Here is a 22,080-nt window from a genome sequence, read left to right on the forward strand (position 1 = left end):
ACATCTTGCCGGAGCAGATGCAGAACTCAGATCTTGGCCGCATGTAGTCATTAAACACCCTGCGTTACTACTTGCAAGAATATGTGTGCCTGGCCCTGCTGTCCTGGCTAAATTCCAATTCAGGTAATTACTCTACCTAATCTCCCCTGTAGTTCCAATTGGATAAGTTATGGTATTTTCTTTTGCCTCTCGCTTCAGATTGTTTAGCTAGTATTCCTGGTGCTAGCGAGTTGTGTGTGCTACATTCCACTGCAGAATTAACTGCTTCGTAGTAAGACAATGGGTATCAGTTAATTTTTAAAAAAATCTGAATTCACTGTGGGGAGGTCCAGACTCCCTTAACCATGTTAAATATCCTTTCCTAAATGCAGACTCAAATAGTACCCCCCCCCTCAAAAAAGGCTAAGCCGAGAAGGACAAGCAGGGTCTCAGTCTCCTTCTACCACCTCACTTTGTTCCAGGGTTGCAATCCCTGCTCCAGAACCATTTTTTTAAAGTGAGAGTGCCTCTTCCCTTTATGAAGATCTAGACAAATAATCTCTTTATCCTCCAAATTAGAATAGGTTTCCTCATCCTTGCGACTGGGTCCCTCTAGATTGTTGCTCGCCATCTGGATACAGGTGCTAGGGTTTTTGAAGAATGCAAACGAGAGTTTGGGGGCGGGGTCAATGGCGGTCTACCTTCCTTGATTTGGGAGAAAGAATGATACCCTCATCTTATTATCAGGATTGTGATTCTGGATCTTGAGTATAACTTCAGGCTTTCCAGTCCAGTTTACCGATTCAAAAAAATCAAGCTGTATTTTGTAAATTCTATGTAGAGATAATTAAGGACACCAAAAGGAATCTTCTTTCTCAAGCTATTGTTCTTGCCTTTGCATTTCCCTTTTGCAACAGATAATTCCAGCTTTTCCGGATTCTGTCTCCATTGGTACTGCAAGCTTTAAATCCTACAGTTAGGATCCTAAAACTTGAGAGATAAGACATCTAGGCAGAGCTTTGTTTTCTTGGAATTACCAAAACCTGAGGTAACATTCTAAAGTAATTTTAAATTGCAGATCTATGATCAAATCTTGAGAACATTTTTAAACTAAAGTTCAAAATATAGCTGTGATTTTTAGTCCAAATACACTGGGCATTTTCAATTGCTTCTGTTTGATTTTTTAATGAACTATCATGGCCCATGAAATCTAATTTTTACATTCTAAGTGTGAACAGAACACCATACAGTAACATGCTTTTTCATGCTGTAACAAAAAGCCAGTCTTTGCACTGGTTTGCCTACAGCATGTGCTACTCTGGAATTGAAAAGTGATGAGTGAGAAGCACTTTATAACCATGTTAAGCAATGACCTTTGAGGCTAGGTTTTAAAATTCATCACTCAGACTTAATCTATGCTCACCATGTAATCTGGACCAAGTGACTATAGCTTTTTCAAAACTATTTCTAAGGGTTGTTTTGAGATATTTACTTATTTCATTCATACTCTGTCTTTCTTACTAATGGGAACTCAAAGTGGGAAAGGTGTCCCAGTTATACTCTCTGGATGAGGGCCTACAGAAACCTGGAACCGGCCCTGGTACGATGTATACTATTATTTAATAATTGTGAGAACGATCCATGATCATGCTACGCCCACAGATCTGGTTTTAAACAGCAGGTCTTTGCCACAAGAACTGCTCAGGCTGCTTACTATTTCATAAATGTGAGCATGCTTGCATACAGAAAACATGAGTCAGATCTGAACCCTTAAATGCTATCTGTATCTAGATGGAAGTGTATTGTTCTGAGAAATATAATCTGAACAAAAAAATTGAAAGGACTTGTAGTCTAGTCCTAACCATATTTATTTTAGAAGCAAGTGCTATTGAATTTTAATTTTTTTGAATAAGTATGGATAGGTTTAGGTTTCAAGATTTCAGTTCTGCCAGACTCCGTGATGAAGTTCTGTGACTGCGACTTCAGGTGAGTTATTGGACGCCAAAAAAAGCAACTGTTGATCAGGGCTGAGAAATTGGGTAAAGGAAGTCAACTCTTCCCCCATATAATTCCTCCAGTCAGAAGTGCTGCTCTTGAGATGCTGTAAAACAGGGAAAGGTAGATTTTATGTTTCTGGGAATGACTTCATTTCACACCCACCCACTCCCCACTCATAACATGACAGCTCAGTAGGTAAAGGCAGTCACAAAATGATGGCTCCTTTACTGCATTTCACAGCAAGTCAGTGGTGCTTGTGTGTGTGTGCGGTGGGGGTGAGGAAGGGGGATTCTTTTGCTGCTTTCCCAAAACAAAACTCCACTACCATCACCACCCCAAATTTTCCATGAAGGGCCAAGTTTTCATGGAACAGACAAAAAGCAGCTGAGATACAGAGGAAGAATCAAATATATGCCCCTTTCCCATCCAGAGCAAGGGTGTTTGTGTACATGATCAAAGTAGTTGTAGAGAGGTGGATGGGAAAGGATACTGGCACTGTCCTTTTTCCATCCAGAGCAAAGGTGTGTGCATGCATGCGCTTTCTCCTTTGCACAACAAAGAGAGGAGAAGCTTCTGCAGATGAATTGCTTTAAAGGGAGGTATAACAAAGCAAACACAACCATGCAGGAGGAGAAGGGGGAGTGAGCTGCTTTCAATTACTTGGAGAGTGACTGGTCATCCCTTCCGAGTGACTACTTGTCACCCTTGCTGTAAGCTGCTTTAAGCCACATAGCCACGATACAGATAGCAGGGTTTATCTCCCCCCACCCCCCGCTGCACTGCCAACAATCTGGGTGGCCATTTCCAAAAACGGAACTAGTTCTGAAATAACAGTTAACCTTCTCAGTACCATAGCCCAAAACAGACTGGCCATCCATGGCTGCTTTTAGAGTCAAATTAGGGAATGTGTAGTTTGAATATGCAAATAATCAATGTGTACAATAGCCTTTTAGGGGGCTGACAGGTACTTGTGTTTTGATCAGTGATGGGTGGCTCCCGGTCAATATTTTTGACACATTTTCAACACAGACTCACACTGCTCACTGATATCTGAACAATTCACTTTTCCTCTAAGGTGTAGAGTCTCACCTCTGTGTTTTGTGCTTGGACAGCTATGACGAGTCATAGCTTACTCTCCGTACCCGGCAGCTCATTTGGGAAACGACAGCAGTATATACCATGTTATTAACAGTAATACCAGCCCTTCTACCACTGAGAATATGCAAAGATGCACTTCATTGGGAGTTTGAAAACTGTCCATATGCCTATCACTGTGTATCTGAAATCTGGCTGAGCAGAGAGCAGCAGAAGGGGGGCGGGAGGGAGTCAATAACTTGAAGTATCTGTTTCACAGTCATGAACATCTGTCTCCTCTTCAAAAGTAACATAGGGTAATCTCGATATATATTCCCAGAGTGAAATTCGGGTAATTCAGATTAGAAGTCATTCTTGATGCTTTAAGGAGCCTCTTTATTACAAAAAAATAATTACACAACCCACCAGCACAGCACACACAAAACCAGAAGTAGAAGTTTATTTAGCAAGAAACCTCATGGCAGATGCTAGAACTACTGGGGCAGCTAAATTGTCTTGAATCAATAACTTCCTACCAGACTGGGAGGCGGAATTAGAAGGGAAAACACACAATCCTTCTGTGTCTCTATATACATGTATGTATTTAGATAACCATATTCCCATCAGAAATCCCAGGTTGCTCACTTGACGTGCTGCTTTTTTAAAACATTCAGTGCTCTGATTATTGCTTTACATAGCCTAACTAAGTAGTTTCATATGCAAATATTCAAGTTCTATTGAACTTTCATCTCTTGTAATGGGGTCCCCTTACTATACTGGTAGATCTTAGCTGCTCGAGTGATTTAACAATTAAGCTTTGGGGTTCAACAATACAAGCATTCATTACCTGTATTTAGACAACTGGCATTACAAATGTTATATTAAATAGATGTTATATTAAATGTTATATTAAATAGATTATGAATGTCATACTAGTTATTCTTTATCACTTGTTTGATTGAACCAAGAATTCCTGTACAATGTATTGTCGAAGGCTTTCACGGCCGGAATCACTGGGGTGCTGTGTGGTTTCCGGGTTGCATGGCCGTGTTCTAGCAGCATTCTCTCCTGACGTTTCGCCTGCATCTGTGGCTGGCATCTGTGACATCTGCATCTGTGGCTGGCATCTGCGGCTGGATGCCAGCCACAGATGCAGGTGAAACATCAGGAGAGAGTGCTGCTAGAACACGGCCATACAGCCCGGAAACCACACAGCACCCAAATTCCTGTACATTCTCTGTTCTACCAAATATGATTTTTTTAAGCCCAGGAATTCTAAAGCCTCCTAATATGCCACTGCTGCTCTTCAATTTAACATTCATGCAGTCAACTCAATGTATATGGGCAGCCCAGTGGGGTGTGTGTGTGTGTGTGTGTGTGTGTGTGTGTGTGTGTGTGTGTGTGAGAGAGAGAGAGAGAGAGAGAGAGAGAGAGAGAGAGAGAGAGAGGCATCCTGGAAGTAGCACAGACCCGTGCCAATGTGTTTGCCCACCCTGACACTGTAAGTGGCAAATATGCCAGTGGGAAAAGCAAATAGGGCAGCAGGAGGGTCTGCGGCGTCCAACCTAGAAGAGGCTGCCTCTGCCAGAGCTTCACCGGCATAACAGAGGTTGCCAGCACAACTCGGGGTGGCCTGGGAACATTCGTGTGAGTGGAGCCAACTTAAGTCGGCTTCCACTGGGCTTTTGGCCTGGGTATGCCTCCCATCCCATCCCAGCCACAGACTCGTGACAAACAAAAATGTGGCATAAGTTCATTTTGCCCCATGGGTGCTTTGGGCAGCCACAGGTTGTTGGTTCTTTTGCACCTTTTTGCACCTGAACCCCTTTTGGAGGTGGCATGGTACTGTGGAAGCATCACAATGTCTGGTTGCTGCACCCTCTCAATTGGGCTGTAAGAGTGAATGGGCCTAGCCTTCGATCACGATCCTTGGATGAAAGGGCGTGCCATCAGTAGTTTGTCCAATTCTTGTAAATACTGAGGAATATGCACCCCATTCATATACATATACAGACATATTTCTTGAATATAATAAATAAGTGGGGGTCATGCCATGAAATTCCCTGATTCTAATAATCAGATATTTTGAACATTTGTCAGAGTATAAGGATTTTGAATGTGCAACTTTTCTGAAAGTATCTGAAGTTGGACACCCTAAAATCAGTGTAAGTTGAAAGTCACTTTCTCACCAGTGTTTTGATCTTTTAATTTATAGAAGGACAAATTCAGAAAAACATTAACATTTGCAACTGCCATTTTAAAAGATCATTAGGTAAAGTATGTGCTAGTTCTGTTTATTATTGAAGATTGAAATGAAGTACAAACATGGATTAATGCTTCAGTAGCCATTTGAGTTAGGATAGACTGTCTCCAAGTCCCTCAAATGTTAGCTAGACTCTTAAATTATGATAGATGTGAACTTTTAGGGAGAAGCTGCTGCATTTATCATCTGTTCAAAGGTCATTTGTGCAACTAAAGGATGAAGGGAAGTACATCTGAAGGAAGCTACCAAAAATGGCACAAGGCCTCTGTTGCCTATGGAAAATCTCTTAAAACCAAATAGCAACGTGATTGTTCATATTCCAAAGGCGTCTGGCAGCAAATATTGCACAAATCCTTTTTCTACAATAATCTTATATAGTTTGGATCAGATCTGTTTGAGAAAAAGTGATATCCGTGTATGAAAGCACATACCTTAATGTTGTGCAACATTATGTGTGAAAATGAAGGGCTTCAGCTAAAACAATAATTGCTCCATTATACAGTTCAGATATTTTCAGACAAATATGCAACTCAAATCTATTCTGATATATTATCAGTCAGGGTTGTAGGGGATCCAAGAAAACATAAGAAAATATAGAAGAGAAGGCACACTGGGTTTCCCCCCCCCCCCCCAAACACTAAGGCTCATTCCGCACACGCAGAATAATGCACTTTCAAGCTGCTTTCAGGGCTCTTTGAAGCAGTGCGGAATGGCAAAAACAGTTGTGAAAGCAGCTTGAAAGTGCATTATTTTGCATGTGCGGAATGAGCCTTTGGTAAGCCAACTACCTCTATCTTATGCTTGAAGTCCTGATCTACCCAGAACAGAGATGTACTGAACCTACAAGGTTAGTGAAGGCCATGTCCCATTAAAGGTTAATGAAAGTAAGTCTAATCATAATGTCCAAAGTGGGGCTGTGCACCTTTTCCTCCTCATCTGCTTTGCCAGACAAGAGAGACTTGCTGTCAGAAAGCTGAAGATGACAATAAGCTGGGTACAAGTCTGGGAATCTATCATGTTTAATTTTGAAAATAGCCCCCAAATGCATTTCACCATTGGCACCTCAGTGTGGGAAACTAAAGCCAATTTGTAAGCTGGGTTGTGTGCCTTTGTGACAGCAGCTGCTAACACACCAGTCCTTTCCTTCTGCCCATATTTATTTGCATGTTTACATTTTTCACCTTCAACTTGTGAGTTTGTCTGTGCTGCTGAATCAAAACGTTGCCTTGCAGCTAACTGGACAGAAATTTAAGTAGGTTATACAGTAATTTCAATTAATTTCATTTGATGCCATTGCTGCAATTGACAAGATTCTAACAGGCAAAACTCCAAAATTTCATTATACAATAATCAGTGGAAATATTTGTTCTAAACACTAACAATTCAAGAGGATCATCATTGAATAATTACTTAGTATGCCCACGTAGTGAACAGGTGAAGCATGTGACATGAGAAAGGGCGTATGGAGAAATCGAGTGAATGGAAATTGGAGAGTCTACAAAAGGAGGAGAAAGTCAGGTGGGTTTTGGCTAAGTAGTAGAGAATTTGCTTGGCAAACAGAAAGTTTCAGATTCAAGCACTGGCTCCTCTAGTTAAAAAGGATCTGGTAGTACAGTGATGTGAGAGTCCTCAACCTGAGTCACAACCTGAGATTGTGAGAGCTGCTGCTACTCTGAGTAGACAATACTGACCTCTCTAGGCCAACTGTCTGATTTAGTGTAAGCCAGCTTCATGAGTATTCATGAATTCAAAGAGCTATATTTTATTTATTTATTTATTTCTTAGTTTTTTATACCGCCCTATCCCCAAGGGGCTCAAGGTGGTTCACAACATAAAATCTAATACACTACTAACAAGGAGCAAACGATAAAACAATTTACATAGGCTCCAACAATTTAAATTACTAAGGTAATGATAAAATCCCATTTAAAACAGCGGTAATGTAGTAAAAGTAGAAAGCGCCCAATAAACCTAATATCAAACTCTCCCCTCAGAACAGAAAAAGGGGAGGACGGCGAGACCCAATGATATAGGGTACCCTGATGTAAAAACAGAGCAGAGGAAAGTGGGGGGGACCACCTCAGCGGCTGGACCCTCCAAAGGCCTGGCGGAACAACTCTGTCTTACAGGCCCTGCGGAATTCTCCAAGATCCCGCAGTGCCCGGACAGCTGGAGGAAGAGTGTTCCACCAGGCCAGGGCCAGGGCCAGAGCCGTAAAAGCCCTGGCCCGTGCAGAGGCCAGCCGCATCATTGAGGGGCCGGGGGCCGCCAGCAAATTGGCCTCTGCCGAGCACAGAGGCCGAGTAGGGACATACGGGGTAATGTGATAAAGCAGCTAAAGAAACAATGGCCATAACAGATCAGAGAAATAAGGAGTTAAAAAAGAAAAGAAAAGTGAGACAATGTTCTCAGGAAACAAAGAAGGAATGCTGTATTTACCTCCTCACAAACCATCTTGGCCATATTTCTATATGTCTCCCCACTGCAAGGTGGATACTTTGGAATTGATTAAAATAAGGCCAATGCCCAAAAGATCCAATTCAGTGCAAATTGTTGTGCCATATATTTCTGGCCTGAAAAGTGTTCTTGAATGAAAAATATTTTCCGAAGACAGAAATAAACAGGACAACAAATGTGGAGCAGATATTAGTGAAATTCATGGCCTCTAAATTGAATAGAAATTATGTGGGCATGCCAAATGCATTAATGTTTGCAAAAACATTGGTGTCTCATTTTTTTGGTATAAAAAGGATAGTTTGTGCATCAGAAAGAATAAATGATTCAGTGCTTTATAAATGTTAGAAAGCTGATAGTGGGGAATAGCATAAATATTATTTCCAGCAGCAGTAGTTGGAGGGGTTTTTTTTAAAAAAAAAACCTGTGTGTAAAATTAGGGTCATATAATTAGTAGCTGATGGTTATCTGTTCCAAACAACTACCCTAACTCAAGGCATAGTCTTCTGAACATGATCTTGACCTACATGCAATAAAATTGGCCTCCTGCAGCAAAATTGAACTAAACTGAATTTGAAGGCATCATCTAATCAGTGGTGGGATCCAAAAAATTTAATAACAGGTTCCGATGGTGGTGGGATTCAAACAGTGGCGTCACCGCACACACGCACCTCCAGTCCCTATTGGGCAGGGGGGTTGCTTTAGTAACCCCTTCTCAGCACTCAGAAAAAATTAGTAACCACTTCTAGAGAAGTGTTGAGAACTGGTTGGATCCCACCTCTGCATCTAACCATATATGCATTGCGTGTTGAAACAGGCAGATGTAGAAGGTCAGTGGACAGAAAATGAGGAAGTGCATGTTAGTGAAACCGGTGATTAGGCCTTCTCTCAGCTCCAACTATTCTTATTTTTGTGGTAGAAACTTGCCGTTAACCAGTGCTAGCTTGAATGTATTTTACAGTGGGATGTTTTACACTAGGCCCAAAAAAACAAAGCCACCATCTAGAATATACTCAGTGAGAAGTGTATGATTTTGGAAAATAACAGTGAGTGAATGATTGAGTGTGTATGGGAGTTGAAGGTCAGAGACACAGAAACAATGGTTTGGGTCTAACCAGCCTGCCTGCATTTGAAAAGGGGTGGTGGTGATCCCCTTTGGTCACCACAAAGACTATGCTGGGGATCATGAGGCCTGCATAGACAAATGAGTGTGCAACAGGTTGTGTACAAACAAGAGGAATTGGGGAAAACTGAACAAAAACTGGCTGGATCCAATCCATCATGTTAGAGAAAATGTGTGGGAATGTTGTCACAGATAAATCTCCGCTCAGTAAACTAACAGTTAAGATTGCCAAACGATAGTCCCTTGTCCATGAAATATCATGTGGCTTGTTGCAACCCAGTTTCTACACAGAATGTTTTTGCAAACACAGTCATATCTTTGATTGAGCTAGGATCATCAGTTACACTCTTCACAATAGCTACAATAAAACCAGGCATTCTGCGTAGCACATTGTCATTACTTCATTGACCTTAATCGTTCCATGGCTGAAGTGTCCAAGGTAATTTTTAGAACAAAAAAAAAATCTTGTTCTGAGCAGCAAAGTGTCATGTTCTTTCTTATTTGTGCAAATCTGGGAATTCTCTTTGAGTAAAATGAAAGACTAACAATAACTCTAATCCCACTGAGCTCAAGGTATCTGGAATGAAAGGGTTATGTAGTGCTGAGCAATTGACCTTAAACTGATGAGCATTTTGGAAAATTAAACAAGTGTCCAACGGGGGAAATTTAGGAAAAGGAATGCTATGAAAAACTATTACATAGGATCAAAAATTGGGTGACTAGCAATGTCTGTTGTAAGGGTACATGCACAATATGAAATACTGGCTTTGTGAACATTAGCTTTTTAAAAAATCATATTTATGACTCAGCCGTGTGCAGAACCATTTTGAAAATCTGCCTCTGGAGCAGGACCTCTGCTGAACAGGGAATGAGGATTTTATGACCATTTCCGTGACTCCTGTTCTCTGTCCCTCAGGCCTTTGCTTGGCTTTTACTACAATGTAGTTTTGCATAATCCAAATTCTGAAAAAAGAACAATCCTGAAAAGCCAGAAATGGTAAATAAATTGTGATATACATATGTAATAAACTGTGATATATGTAGAAAGGAGCCTTAGATCCTCCATGTCTGTCCAGTTATGTAGCCTCTCTATTCTGAGGTGATTTTTAATTTTCTTGAAGCCCCCTCGTGGCACCCCTGAACCCCTTGGTGTAGACCACAGGGTTTGCTGGTGCCTATTTCCTTCTTCCCCAAATCATCTCTTTTCCAACTCAAAGAGCCAACCTTTGCTTTCCAGGGGATTTCTAAGCTCTAGATGGGGTCCAGAGATCTCCCAAGTATTACAACTGATCTTCCATTCCCCTGAAGAAAACGAATGCTGGATTGTGTGTGTGTGTGTGTGGGGGGGGGGAGTTTATGACATTGTACAGCATTGAGGCCCTTCTCTGTCCAGGCTCCATTCTCAAATATCTAGGAATTTCCCAACCTGCAGCTGGCAACCTGAGCTTACTACCACCTCACTGGAGCAGGTATTGCTTCAGAAGAATGCAAGAAGAATAATTTTTGTTTCTGTAGAGAACACCCATTTAAAAATAGCTACCTCCATCATATGCAGATACTTAGCTTGGAACCCCAAACGCTGTGTGACTGGTCCAAGCCCTCATGATTCCCATGTTATGGTTTCTCTGCCTACCATCCTTTTAACGTAGCACCCACTTTCTGATCTCAAGATGCAAAAGTATCCACAGGCCCTGTAAAAGTTGGGGACTACTGTCTTAGATTGTTGGAGTACGATATACTGAGCTATAGTTGTATGACAATCTTTTATCTTTTGTCTAATTTTAAATGTTTAAATTTTAAATGTATTTTAGTGCATTTATTACGTTTTAATTGTATCTGGAAACTGCTCTGAGGGCCATTTATGAGCTAGATTAATTTATTTCAAAATATACTTAGAGATGTTTTAAAGACAGAATTAAAATTCACAATGTGAATGTAACATATAAATATGCTCAAACTGAAGTTCCTTGGTAATATGTTTGGTGACAAGTATTGGTTTGTCATACATAGTGTATGGGACAGACCACGGAAGGAATGTTTGTAGGTCCAGTGGTAATATGAAGGTTGTCTTTCTTTAAACTGTTTACTCAGCAGATTAAAAGAGAACTGTATGTGGTAGAGCCTCTACAGAAGATCTGAATAGTGGAAATTCTCAAAAAGTGTCTTGATGAACCTGAAACCAGGAGGAGGGGAGAATTGTTTGACATTAACAGCCAAATCCAGAGCTGTTGGGCGGGTGTAGATGGTGCCACTGGCGGTACCCTTCACACTCCAAAGGGCTTTCCCATGATGTGGAAAGCCCTTTTTTTAAAAAAAAAACACCTTCAAGAATTCTCCATGTGGAAAGTGGAGATACACCACAAAAATTGTGATGTAACTCAAGGCGCTCTCCACCGATGCAGGAAGGTTGTCTGAACCATGGAAGTTGACTATCAGTTCCACCCCTGGGACACCCCCCCCCCGCCGCACTGACATGGCCCAGGAGCACTGATGTGTTGCTTGGTCTCGCAGTGTCTGGGCACCAGTGGATTTGACCCTCTGCCAGAGTAAGTGCTGGGATAGACCTGTGCCAGTTCCAGAGAGGGATCCCCCCCCCCAGATTGAGCTGCCTACTACTTCTGTCCAATTTACTTTGTTAAAGATGTTTAATATTCTACGAAATGTATCTATGTACATTCTTTATGCGAACAGCTAAACAGTTATTTAATGATCCAGCGAGCAGAATCCCATGCCCACCTGGCTTAGTCATAAACATATTAGGGTATTTTTAGGACTTTACTAGCATGATGCCTGTTTTTACATCTAAATATCCATTGGTGAGATATGTTCTAAATTAATCGTGTATTTTAAAAAAGAGGGAACAACATATTTCATGGTTAAAGTAAACAATACTTGGAGAAAATATAGACAATGAAAATGATGTCATCATGGAAATGCAATAGTCACTGCCTGAACAATATACTCTTATCTTGAACGAGGGTGTGTTGTGCACTTGCATTCCTTTTATGCCACTAAAAGATACCGCTAATGGAATTTTGGCTACCAAGTAAAGTCTTTTTAATTACGAGGGCTAAAATTAAAATAAAGAATCATTGCAGGCTATTGCTGCTATGAGTATGGTATGAGTTATGAATTATGATATGAGTGCAGGCTATTGCTGTTATTGTGTCTGAATCAGATAAGAAGGCAAAAACATAGAAAGGGAAAAATGGCATGCAGTCCAGCTACATAGGCTATGCTTTCTTAGAAGTCCCACAGATATCAATGAGACTTTCTTACATGAAAATCAAATAAGGACTGTTTATTTACAAGCATGGGAGCACAACAGATTAGCTTATTTTACATTCAATTCAACTCTTTGAAAATTTAAATACCTTTTTCCAGGATTTTTTTGATCTGAGAAATTATGGGCGATTTGGTTCGTTCACAGTAACGATGAGCCAAATGGAGTTTACTGTTCCTGGATTTTTAATATTTATTTACTTCTTATATACACCAGGTTTCTTCCCAATGAGGGCACAAAGCAGTTTACACCATTCTCTTCCATTTTATTCTTACAACCACCCTGTGAGGTAGGTTAGGCTGGCCTAAGGTCACCCATCAAGTTTCCATGTCAGCTGGAGGATTTGGGGAATCTGGGTCTCCTAGATCTTAATAGAGCAAGCTGGATTGTCTTCTTCCATGAGCAGGACAGACTATGCATACTTTTGGCTTAAACTCATCTTTATTATTTTATTAATCTTGGAAAACTGGGCTCTAGTCATTGTTAGCCATTATTTTCCTACACAAATATTTCATTTTTTTCATGTAGCTATCAAAACTATATACAATATATCTGTACAACAATTTGCCATTACTAAATTAGGATTTCTAGAAAATATCACAAACACTATCTAATACTTTACCCCAGAGCATGGATCAAAAATCCACATGATGGGGCCAGAGACAAACAGTTTGTTTTGCAAACTTGAAAGAATCATCCGGGTCTCAGAAAAAATGTATAAAGGGAAAAAAATGGGGACTTTAAAGTGCCAAAAATTAACAGAAACAACATCTGTCACTTTAAGAAATGAGAGCTGACTAATATCTTGTGGGACTACATTGGCAGCCTTATTGGGGGTTGCTACACAACCCCAATAATATTGAGAAGACTTCCGTACCTTAATTATGGCCAAATTAAAGGGACCTGGGAGGACAGAGAAAATGAAAAAAGGTAAAGGATGGGATGGAGAAAAGGAAACAGGGAAACAAGATAAAAGGTAACGCTCAAGAAGGGGGGTAGAAGGCAAGACCAATTTAAGTTGTTTCAGAATATACCATTCTTTCCTCCCAGAATATATGAACGGAACAACATTTCTACTCATAAATGCAAAATAGGAACAATCCATAACAATTACAACCAAGTGACAAACCTAATCATAATTTTGCAGGTCAATCCTAAACAAGCTTTTCTAGAAGTTAAGCCCATTTTTTTCAACCAACTATTACTAAATAAAGGTTTTTAGATTTAGGTAAGTATGCATAGTACTTTAACAATAGTTTGTAATCTGTTTTCTTTATAGTAGTGTTTGCTGATTTTACATGTTTTAATTTTGCATCACATTTATCATTTCTCCATTGGTCATTTCTGCCAGCATTTCCAAGGGACATGTGATCATAAATGCTAAGAATAAACCCCTCCCACAAGGTCATTAAGAACTATGTGAAAATGCCTGTTGCATACAGGTTTTCACCACACATCTTTTGAAGCTGTTCAGAGTAGCAGATGTTGGTACAAGAGAATTTCAGAAGCATATACTGTTAATGAAATAACTTCTCATGTCATAATTATATTTATAAACCACAAATGTTATAATTATCATATTGATTTTTAGCAATTAAAAAAACCTGTTGACATTTCTAGCCTTAATGTATTATTAACAAGATGAAAAAGTCCTAGTAGTATCCATGTTTCAAACAATCCATAAAAAACATCTGGATAGAAGCTTCTGAACACTACTGGGACATGGCAGAAAATGACAAGAATTAGAATTTTTTCACTGGAGATGTTATAGGTATGGAAGTTCTCTGTTGGCATTTGGGTATCCGGAAAAAAAAAATCACTGATTCTATTGGTCTTCTCAAACTCAATTATTTTTGCCTTCTGTGTATTGCTTGATTATGGTTTTAGACATAAGCTGCTCTCCTTTAAATTTTTAACATTTTAAAAAAATTGTTTAGGGTATTCACTGCATTGTGATTAACTTTTAGGGTTATAGTCAGATGTTATGAGCTGTGGAAAAGTGGGCTCGATTTTTTTTTTTTGTAAATAAATGATACAATTCTATTGAGGAAATTTGAGCATGTTATGTAGAAGAACCTTGTGAACCTGCAGTGAGACAAAATGAGTTACCCAAATGGTATCTTGATCCACTGTGTTTATTTAAAGGGCTGAGACTTGTTGAAAACTGATATTGCACTGCACAAATAGCTAAGGAAGAGACATGGCAAGGTTAAGTTTCCTAAAGAACTACATACCTGATTTGTTATTTAATGATTTGTTATGTGTTTTAATAATGTTTTTTTTACATTGTTGGTGAACACAAATAACAGGAACAGAACAACCCGCTCAGTGCTATCAAGGTGGCATAGAATGAAGTAAGTAAAAAAAAAGGACATCAATTACATTCTGCAGCTCCTAATAAATTTTTGCAAACCCAAGGCCAAAAATGGCGGGGGAGAGCACTTCTAGCAGGCAGAGCTGGACTATTTAAAAAATATCAAATTGTGAAATGAGAACCTATTAACAGTAAAATTTGAGGGGTTTTTAAATAATTTATGTAATACCCATGATTTGTAAAGGTTTGCTCATATATATTCACTATTAAGGAAAAACGGACTTCCAACATCACCTTTTAATCAACAGCAGGCAAAAACAAAATCTTAGGAGTGATTTTCTTTCAAAGCCAGCGGCCTCTGCAGGTCTTGTCATGTTTTTGTCTCCCGTGGCCAATAAGGCACTCTCACCAAGCTTTCATTTCTACCTTCAATGGCTTCTGAAGTGTGATATGTAACCAGCGTCATCAGTTCTTACAGTTTAGCGTTACAGCCTTAAAGCCCACTTCAGGCTTTCTTATGTCGGGTGAAGTGGCACATTTGTCATAAGCTCAATGAAGTAAAAAGACATCTGTGTTCCTGTTTCAATTTGACAATACAACGGGTCTTAACCAAGACTGTATATAGCAGCACGCAAGGTTTAAACTCAAGTTTGAAAAGGTGAGTGTTAAATTGGTGAAAGGCCATTTGCTGCAAGGGAATTTGTACTGATAACAGTGCTCTGAGGACGATGATCTACTTGTCTTAGTGAAGCTCTTTAGCAGCCAACTGCTGTGTTTGCATCCTTTGAGATATATGTGTACAAAAGATGTCTGTGATGTATAAAACCTTAGGTTTCCAACATTCAGCAATTGTCCTTCTTAATATAATAAAACAATAGGGAATGTAAGATACATTTCTGTTAATTACTAGGTACATAAATCCACATGTGCAAAAACTATGCATACCTTGCAGTCTTTGCTGTAGCAGTAACCATGGTTCAGAAATGAAGATTTGATTGAAAACAGTAGGAGGAAAAAAAATCTGGATGTGCACTACCTATTTTGTGTGCATCACTGAATCTGGATCATAGCCATGGAGAATAAATATGCAGGGCATTTTGTGTAAATTGAATTTAATAGAACTATTGCTTCCAAGGGAGACAGCAAGAGGATTACTTCAGAGCGCCATTGTTCTGATGCAGTTTTCGTTCGTTACTAGCAGCAATGTTTATAAGGCTTTGGAGGGATTCCCCCCTCCCCCTCAAAACGTGGCTTCTTATATTAGTCTACATGTGCAAAGAGTGTTTGAATACAAGGTAACAGCCTGGTTTAAGTTTCACGTGCGGCAATTAAAATTCACTGACATCAATTTCAGTCTCACATCTCGCCCCATTATTTGAATAACCATGGAACACAATCCAGAAATAATATTACATCCTGCATTTTATTCAATTCCATATGACAAAAATAGTAACCTAGACTAAGACATCCATTTCAATCAGTAGATGTGTCAAGCCAACAAGATTTAATAATAAAAAATATTGGATCTAGGTAACAATTCCCAGCTGGTTCAGGGAGGCTCCTAGCCCTACATGGTATCGCAGTATAAAAATAGTGTCTCTCTTCACCATGCAGAGAGGAATGACCTTACCCTGAATATAAAATGGGGTCAGTCTTACTGTACCTTCATCAGCCATCTTATTTACAACACTTTACATCGCTTTTTTTAAGTTATGCACATCCTTTAGGGAGAAGAGATAACACTACATGGTACCAAATACTAAACAAAACAAAACAAAAAAATAATTCACACCAGAAATGGACACAGATAAATAAAAAACATTCATTTGCTGAAATAACAGCAACATTAAGCCACCTCAGTTTTCTCCCCCCCCCCCAAATTTGGAAACACCCCAAATAGCCCACAACGGTGGTCACTGATGGTAGAAGGTGTTATACTTTAAGGATGTTTTATTTTCTATATTATATATATATCTATATATATATAATCTATATATCTATATACACACACATATACTTACATATATATTTGATATGCACGTATATGTGCACATATATATTCTGTGTATCATTGCTGTAGAAAACAGAGCTGTAATAGTTCATTGTTCATTTCAAAACAGAAACAAACCACTAATAAGTCTTTCAAACTTTTCATGTCAATGATACGATGGCAGAAACAGTCCATCCTCTTACAGTAATGGTTTTTTTTTTGTTGCACAAGAAAGAGATTGTCCTATTTTTTTTCCTCCAGTCTCAACTGAGAAGACCTCACTGTCTGATTCTTTCTTCAGGGCCATAAAACGTCTTGTGCTGCTTCCCAGCTACCCATAATGTCCCTTGAACAATTTTGTTGGACGGAAGTTCATAGTGTCAGACTCCACCATGCTTGTAATGCACAAAAATGAGGTAGTACACAAAACATTTACTGTTCAAGTTTTGATTACGCCCCTCAGCCTCACCAGCACCCTAGCATAAGAGTGGAGAAACATTCCCTTTAGTCACAATTTTAAAACAATGCTTAAAAACTGAAAATTATAATCGAGTCATCAGAATACATTGTGCTTTGTAGTAAATACCAGAATAGTTTTTTTTAAAAAAAAATCTGTAAGACTTGGGAATTCATGTTCAAGTTGCTTAATATTTTTGTTCTCTGTTTTGCTTTACATACCAGTGCTATTAAGCAGTCAGCAACTTGCTTGTGGGTGGGAGTAAAAGAGACAGAACAGATTACAGCAAAATTAAGCCTACACAATGTTTTCTTTAGCCTCTCCTAGGCTTGAACTGATACCACAGCCCTAAGATTAACATATCAAAGGTCTGCTGGAGGTGGGCTTATAGAAAAGTTAAATGAATCATTTCGGTTTAAGAAATGGCAGGCCCTGTTCTACCCAAGAATCTGACAGTTCTTAGTGGCTTTCCTGTTTAAAGGAACACAGATCTCTCATACTGTTTGACCTTAAAGATAAACACAACAAAATATTTTTCCCCCGCCCATTTTTTCTCAAGTCAAAGTACTATTTATAAAATAGTTACATCTTTGTTCAGATTCAAATTATAGACAAACCTCCCTAAATATAAAATACTAAAAGTGCAATAGTATAAATTAAGAGTTTGCAACCACATTATACAAACACTGCCTTTTTATTGTACAGCCTTTGATAACATGAAATGTTTTACTCACAACCGTTTATAATGTTGTGAATAACCTGTTGTGATAAGGTTTGTCTGTAACTTGTTTTCCAGCCATGAACTGAAGTCCACACTACATTTTTTTTCAATTAATAGAACAACGGTCCACAGAGCAGCTACAAATATTTAAATTAAAATGGTTTGTTACTGACAGGTACTTGCACATGAAAAGCATGCTATCTTTCCCAATAAAACTTCACAATTTTGCCTGCATTGAAATAAACCACTTATTTATAATAAAACAAAAATTGCTTTAAAAAAATCACATAGCCAGATGTATTTTGCAGTACAAAAAGCTTCATTTAAGGATGGGACTAGTATATTGTCTGTTACCCGCATTATCTTTACATTATAAATACTACAGACAAGAATACTGTAATCATACACAGCATTAGGGTACTAAATCACTTACTGAATGTTAGAGGATTTCTAAAAACATAGTTCAAGTTTCTAGCTACATGGAACAAACCCAGCAGAGAAGCTGGACAGAAATGCCTTTGTGCCCCTTTTTTATTTGATTGATGGCATTTTTTTGTGTTTAGAAACAAAAACTGAAACAAATTTAGCCTCCTTCAGTCCCTAATGCAAATATCCAATGAATTTTCATTACTTAAATTAAAAAAAGTTTCCAAAAATTCTCAGTAACAGTCAGCTCACTGTTGAAAGTAGTACCATGCAAATCTTGCAAGACAACTTTTCAGCAGACACAAAATTATGTATTTCTGCTATGGGATAAAATCTTAAAGGGAAACCTAGGCAATTAGGTCAGGAAACTAATGCTTAACTTCCAAAACTGTACATGAATGAACAAATGTTGTGTTGAGTAGTGGTCCAACAGTTACTTGTACTGAATTCTTTTAATTTATGCCAATCTCTTTATTATCCTCAATAAACCTTGTGAATGGGCGATTGGCTCCAGTTTCAGAACTCGCTTTGTCCAAACCCATGGTGGGAGGGCTACTGCCGGTACGAGCTTTGTCCATTCCACTGGTAATATTACTTAAAGACGGAATAGCGCTTCCGCCTAAACTTACTGGGAGCTGGGGAATGCCTCCATTCTGTATGACAGAAATTTCATTGTTCTTCATTGCAAGTCCATTAGTGATAGCTGCAGCATACTGGTTCCAAAAATTTGGGTCAACATTCATTGCCCGAGCTGCCAAATCCTTTTGGAACATTTCTGAAAACTTTAGAGCATCACCACCTAACAAAGCCATGGGGTTTTCCACAGATAGTCGACGGCCACGGCGTGCTGGGGCATTATTCCACATATGAGTTCCCATGTGAACCTTCGGAGAAAAAACAAACAAGAAAGATTGGCAAATATGCAACTTTAACCTACAGAGTCTATGCAGAGATTTTTAGAAGTCAACCTGAAAGTAAAGTAACATTTTGGTATAATGATTTCAACAACAAAGGACTTACAAATAATCGTTTTTCACCAATAGTGAGCAAAAAGCAATGTGGAGTGTTCTCATGACAAAAATAAAAATAGGGGGGAAATTACACAAAGAATGTATGTAGGCTTCCTGGATACTTAAAATACTAAAATCCTTTTAGTTCCTCACTCTGTAATTCTTACTCAATCTAAAAAAAAATTAACATACTCTGATTTGTTCAGCTTGATCTGTGCATTTTTACTCAGAACAGTTTTCCATTGAGTCTTTTGAACTGGAGGTGGGATTGCAGTCTTAGCTTCCTAACATACAGGTGCATGCAAAGTCATTTAAAAATAAATATTTTAAGCAACCATGTCTCCATTTTGCTTAGATTTCCAGTAACCATTTTATGTTCTTTTTTCCCCTTTGGCATAATGGCTGGATCCAAAGACTCTACCATGTGAACAGTACAATGCGTGTGAGTGATTCTCGCCATCCATGTGGTTGATGAACTCTCCACAGTTGTTTTTTTGATGAGCCTTGGAGGCTACAAAGCAGAATTGGTAAGCTTCACACACACCCCAAATACACATACATGGTTGGGCAGCAAGATTTTTTTTATCCAAGCCATGTTCATCAGTGGCTCCCATCTAGCTGATCGTGACTAAATGCCACTGAAACAAAAGGTTCAAGACAACCACAAGCAATTTAAGTGACATTGTTTTCAAGTGGACTAAGACTGCAATCCTGTGCACACTTACCTAAAAGTAAATCCCATCAAACATAGTGGGGCTTACTTCAAAGTAATTATGCACAGACTTGCAGCTAATGATGACTATCTTTAATGAAGGGGTTTCAAGAAGCTTCTTCTTTGCTGCCGCTTTTTATGTTTACCTAAATTGTCATGAGATAGTGCTGTAATTCTACTTTTAAAACATTTATTTTGCATCTGTTCAAAAGTCAGCTTTGTCACTATATTATATGCAAATTAGAGCATACAAGCTCATCACTTTGAGTACAGGGTAACTCTGGAGATGAGTACCCTAATATGTTACACTGGTGAACGTCAGGAGGCAATAGGGCCCAATATAATCTGAGGTGATCAGAGCTTTTTTTTTTAACAAGATGGCCAGCATAACTATTGTCATTCTGTAAAATGCAATTATATGGGAATCTACAACCACTTGTGGAAGAAAAAACAAAATCTACATAATATTAGTTTATAAAAGATGTTAATTCCATATCCCTTTGGATTTTTTAAAATTATATGGATCCTTTTAATATTCCAAGTTATTGTTCCATAATAAATGCAAAAGCACTGAAACTATCAAAAGGCAACAGACATAAATCTCCACAAAAGCTCTATAATATGGGATACTTTGTATATGCATACAAACCTCCTGAAAATTGATTTTTAAAGTGTGTACCTGCAGAACATTTTTGTTACAGTTGGCTCACAATGTACAATGCAAGGACACTGCAACACAGACATAATCATTTTTCATGCTAGAAAAAGAGAACCTGCTGAAATTCAGGTTCAGCTTATCATTAAAGACTCATACCTTTACAGTTTTGTTCTGAGATTGAAGAGTTCCCTTCTTACCTTAAGATTCCCTTTTGTGGTAAAAGCTCTACCACAGATTGTGCAACCAAATGGCTTTTCACCAGTATGGGTGCGTTCGTGTATCTGTAGTGCACTTGCTGAGGAGAAGGTCTTCCCACACGAATGACAATTGTGTTGTTTGGGAGTTCGACGAGGTGGGGGTGCCAGCATAGGGGTGATGCCCGGGTTCATCACTGTCTGTGGTGCAGCAGGAACCTGGATTCCAGCTGGAAGCGATGGAACCTCCCCCAAGGAGATCGGCTTGCTGTGACCATTCACTTCCATTTTGATCATTGTAGGCGCAGTGCTGGTGACCAGGCTAGGAGTACTTTGGCTGGGACCTAGAGTAAAGTTGGGTTCAAATAACTGAGAAGGCAGCTCTTTTAATTTGTGTGTCAGTAAGTGCTGTTTTAAATTACCCATAGTGGAACACCCGCGATTGCAGACTGTACATTCAAATGGACGTTCTTTAGTATGGCTGCGGTAGTGAATTTCCAATGCACTCTTACAAGCAAAAGGCTTGCCACAGATATTACAAACAGTACTTTTAAACTTACCGCGTTCTCTGTTCAGGAACAGCAGGCTAAAAGGAGTTTCTTCTTTGATGAATGGCCTCCCTGGATTGGTGGCTGTCAGATCGAGTGCACCTCCATTTTCTACAGCAAGGGGTGGAGGGCTGTCAGGTTTTTCTGTCTTTAATTGTATTTCGTGCAGTTCTTCCTGGTTATTTAGGCCTGGGGACTTTGATCTAAAACTTTCGCAGTTGCTGTTTTCAGGAGACAAAGCTTGCATGGATGAAGAGGATTCAGACATAGCAGGACTCCCTGCACTCTGGCTCTCCAGATCCCCAACGGCTGACGAGGAATCATTGCTCAAATGGTCACTTTCCCCTGACCCATTTTCTATAGATTTTAGATTGGTGAGCTGTTGACAGTTCATGACAGAGTCGATCATTTTCATTTGATTCTCCAGAGCAGCAATGCTAGAGATTACAGAGGGAGGTGATGGTGGGCAGGACCCAGCATAAGGTATAAGTGGTTTGGAGGAGTCACTGGCATTGTCTTTTAACTCTGGGTCCTCTTCCATGGAGTTTTCATCAAAGTCGTCGTCATAGTTGCTCAGTGTTTCCGCGTTCTTTTCATCAAAGGAAAGCTCTGAGTCCATGGCGTCTTGGAAGCCCTCTGGTAATGGCGTGTTTGGAATTTGCCCACCCATGTGCATACGAATATGCTGTTGAAGAACAACAGCATTTGTAAATTTCTTCTGACAAATGGGACACGAGTGCTGTACTCTAAGTGGTGGCTTCGCTCGATGAACTCCAAAATGTGTTTTTAGATTGCCTTTTGTAGTAAATGCACGTCCACAAATTTTGCATTTAAATGGTCTTTCTCCTGTATGGGTTCTGTAATGCATCTTGAGAG

The 22,080-nt window shown here is 39.2% G+C and overlaps 1 protein-coding gene across 4 annotated transcripts in view; it reads right to left on the minus strand.

Moving 5' to 3' along the window:
* Positions 1-300: 300 nt before the first annotated feature.
* SALL3 (spalt like transcription factor 3) overlaps positions 301-22,080 on the minus strand; it is a 38,640-nt gene continuing 16,860 nt past the window's right edge. For 2 of the 4 annotated variants that reach the window (XM_048507687.1, XM_048507686.1), the window contains exons 2-4: positions 21,217-22,080; positions 20,660-21,000; positions 15,893-18,966 (exon numbers count right to left, since the gene is read on the minus strand). The exon at positions 21,217-22,080 is cut by the window's right edge. In XM_048507687.1, coding sequence (XP_048363644.1) covers positions 18,535-18,966; positions 20,660-21,000; positions 21,217-22,080 — 1,637 coding nt within the window. In that variant the 3' untranslated portion in view covers positions 15,893-18,534. Of the gene's footprint in view, positions 2,081-15,892; positions 18,967-20,659 lie in introns of those variants that run through there. The other 2 variants (XM_048507688.1, XM_048507685.1) reach the window with 2 other exon arrangements.

The sequence above is a fragment of the Sphaerodactylus townsendi genome, linkage group LG09 (genome assembly GCF_021028975.2).
Source record: "Sphaerodactylus townsendi isolate TG3544 linkage group LG09, MPM_Stown_v2.3, whole genome shotgun sequence".
Lineage (NCBI taxonomy): Eukaryota > Metazoa > Chordata > Lepidosauria > Squamata > Sphaerodactylidae > Sphaerodactylus > Sphaerodactylus townsendi.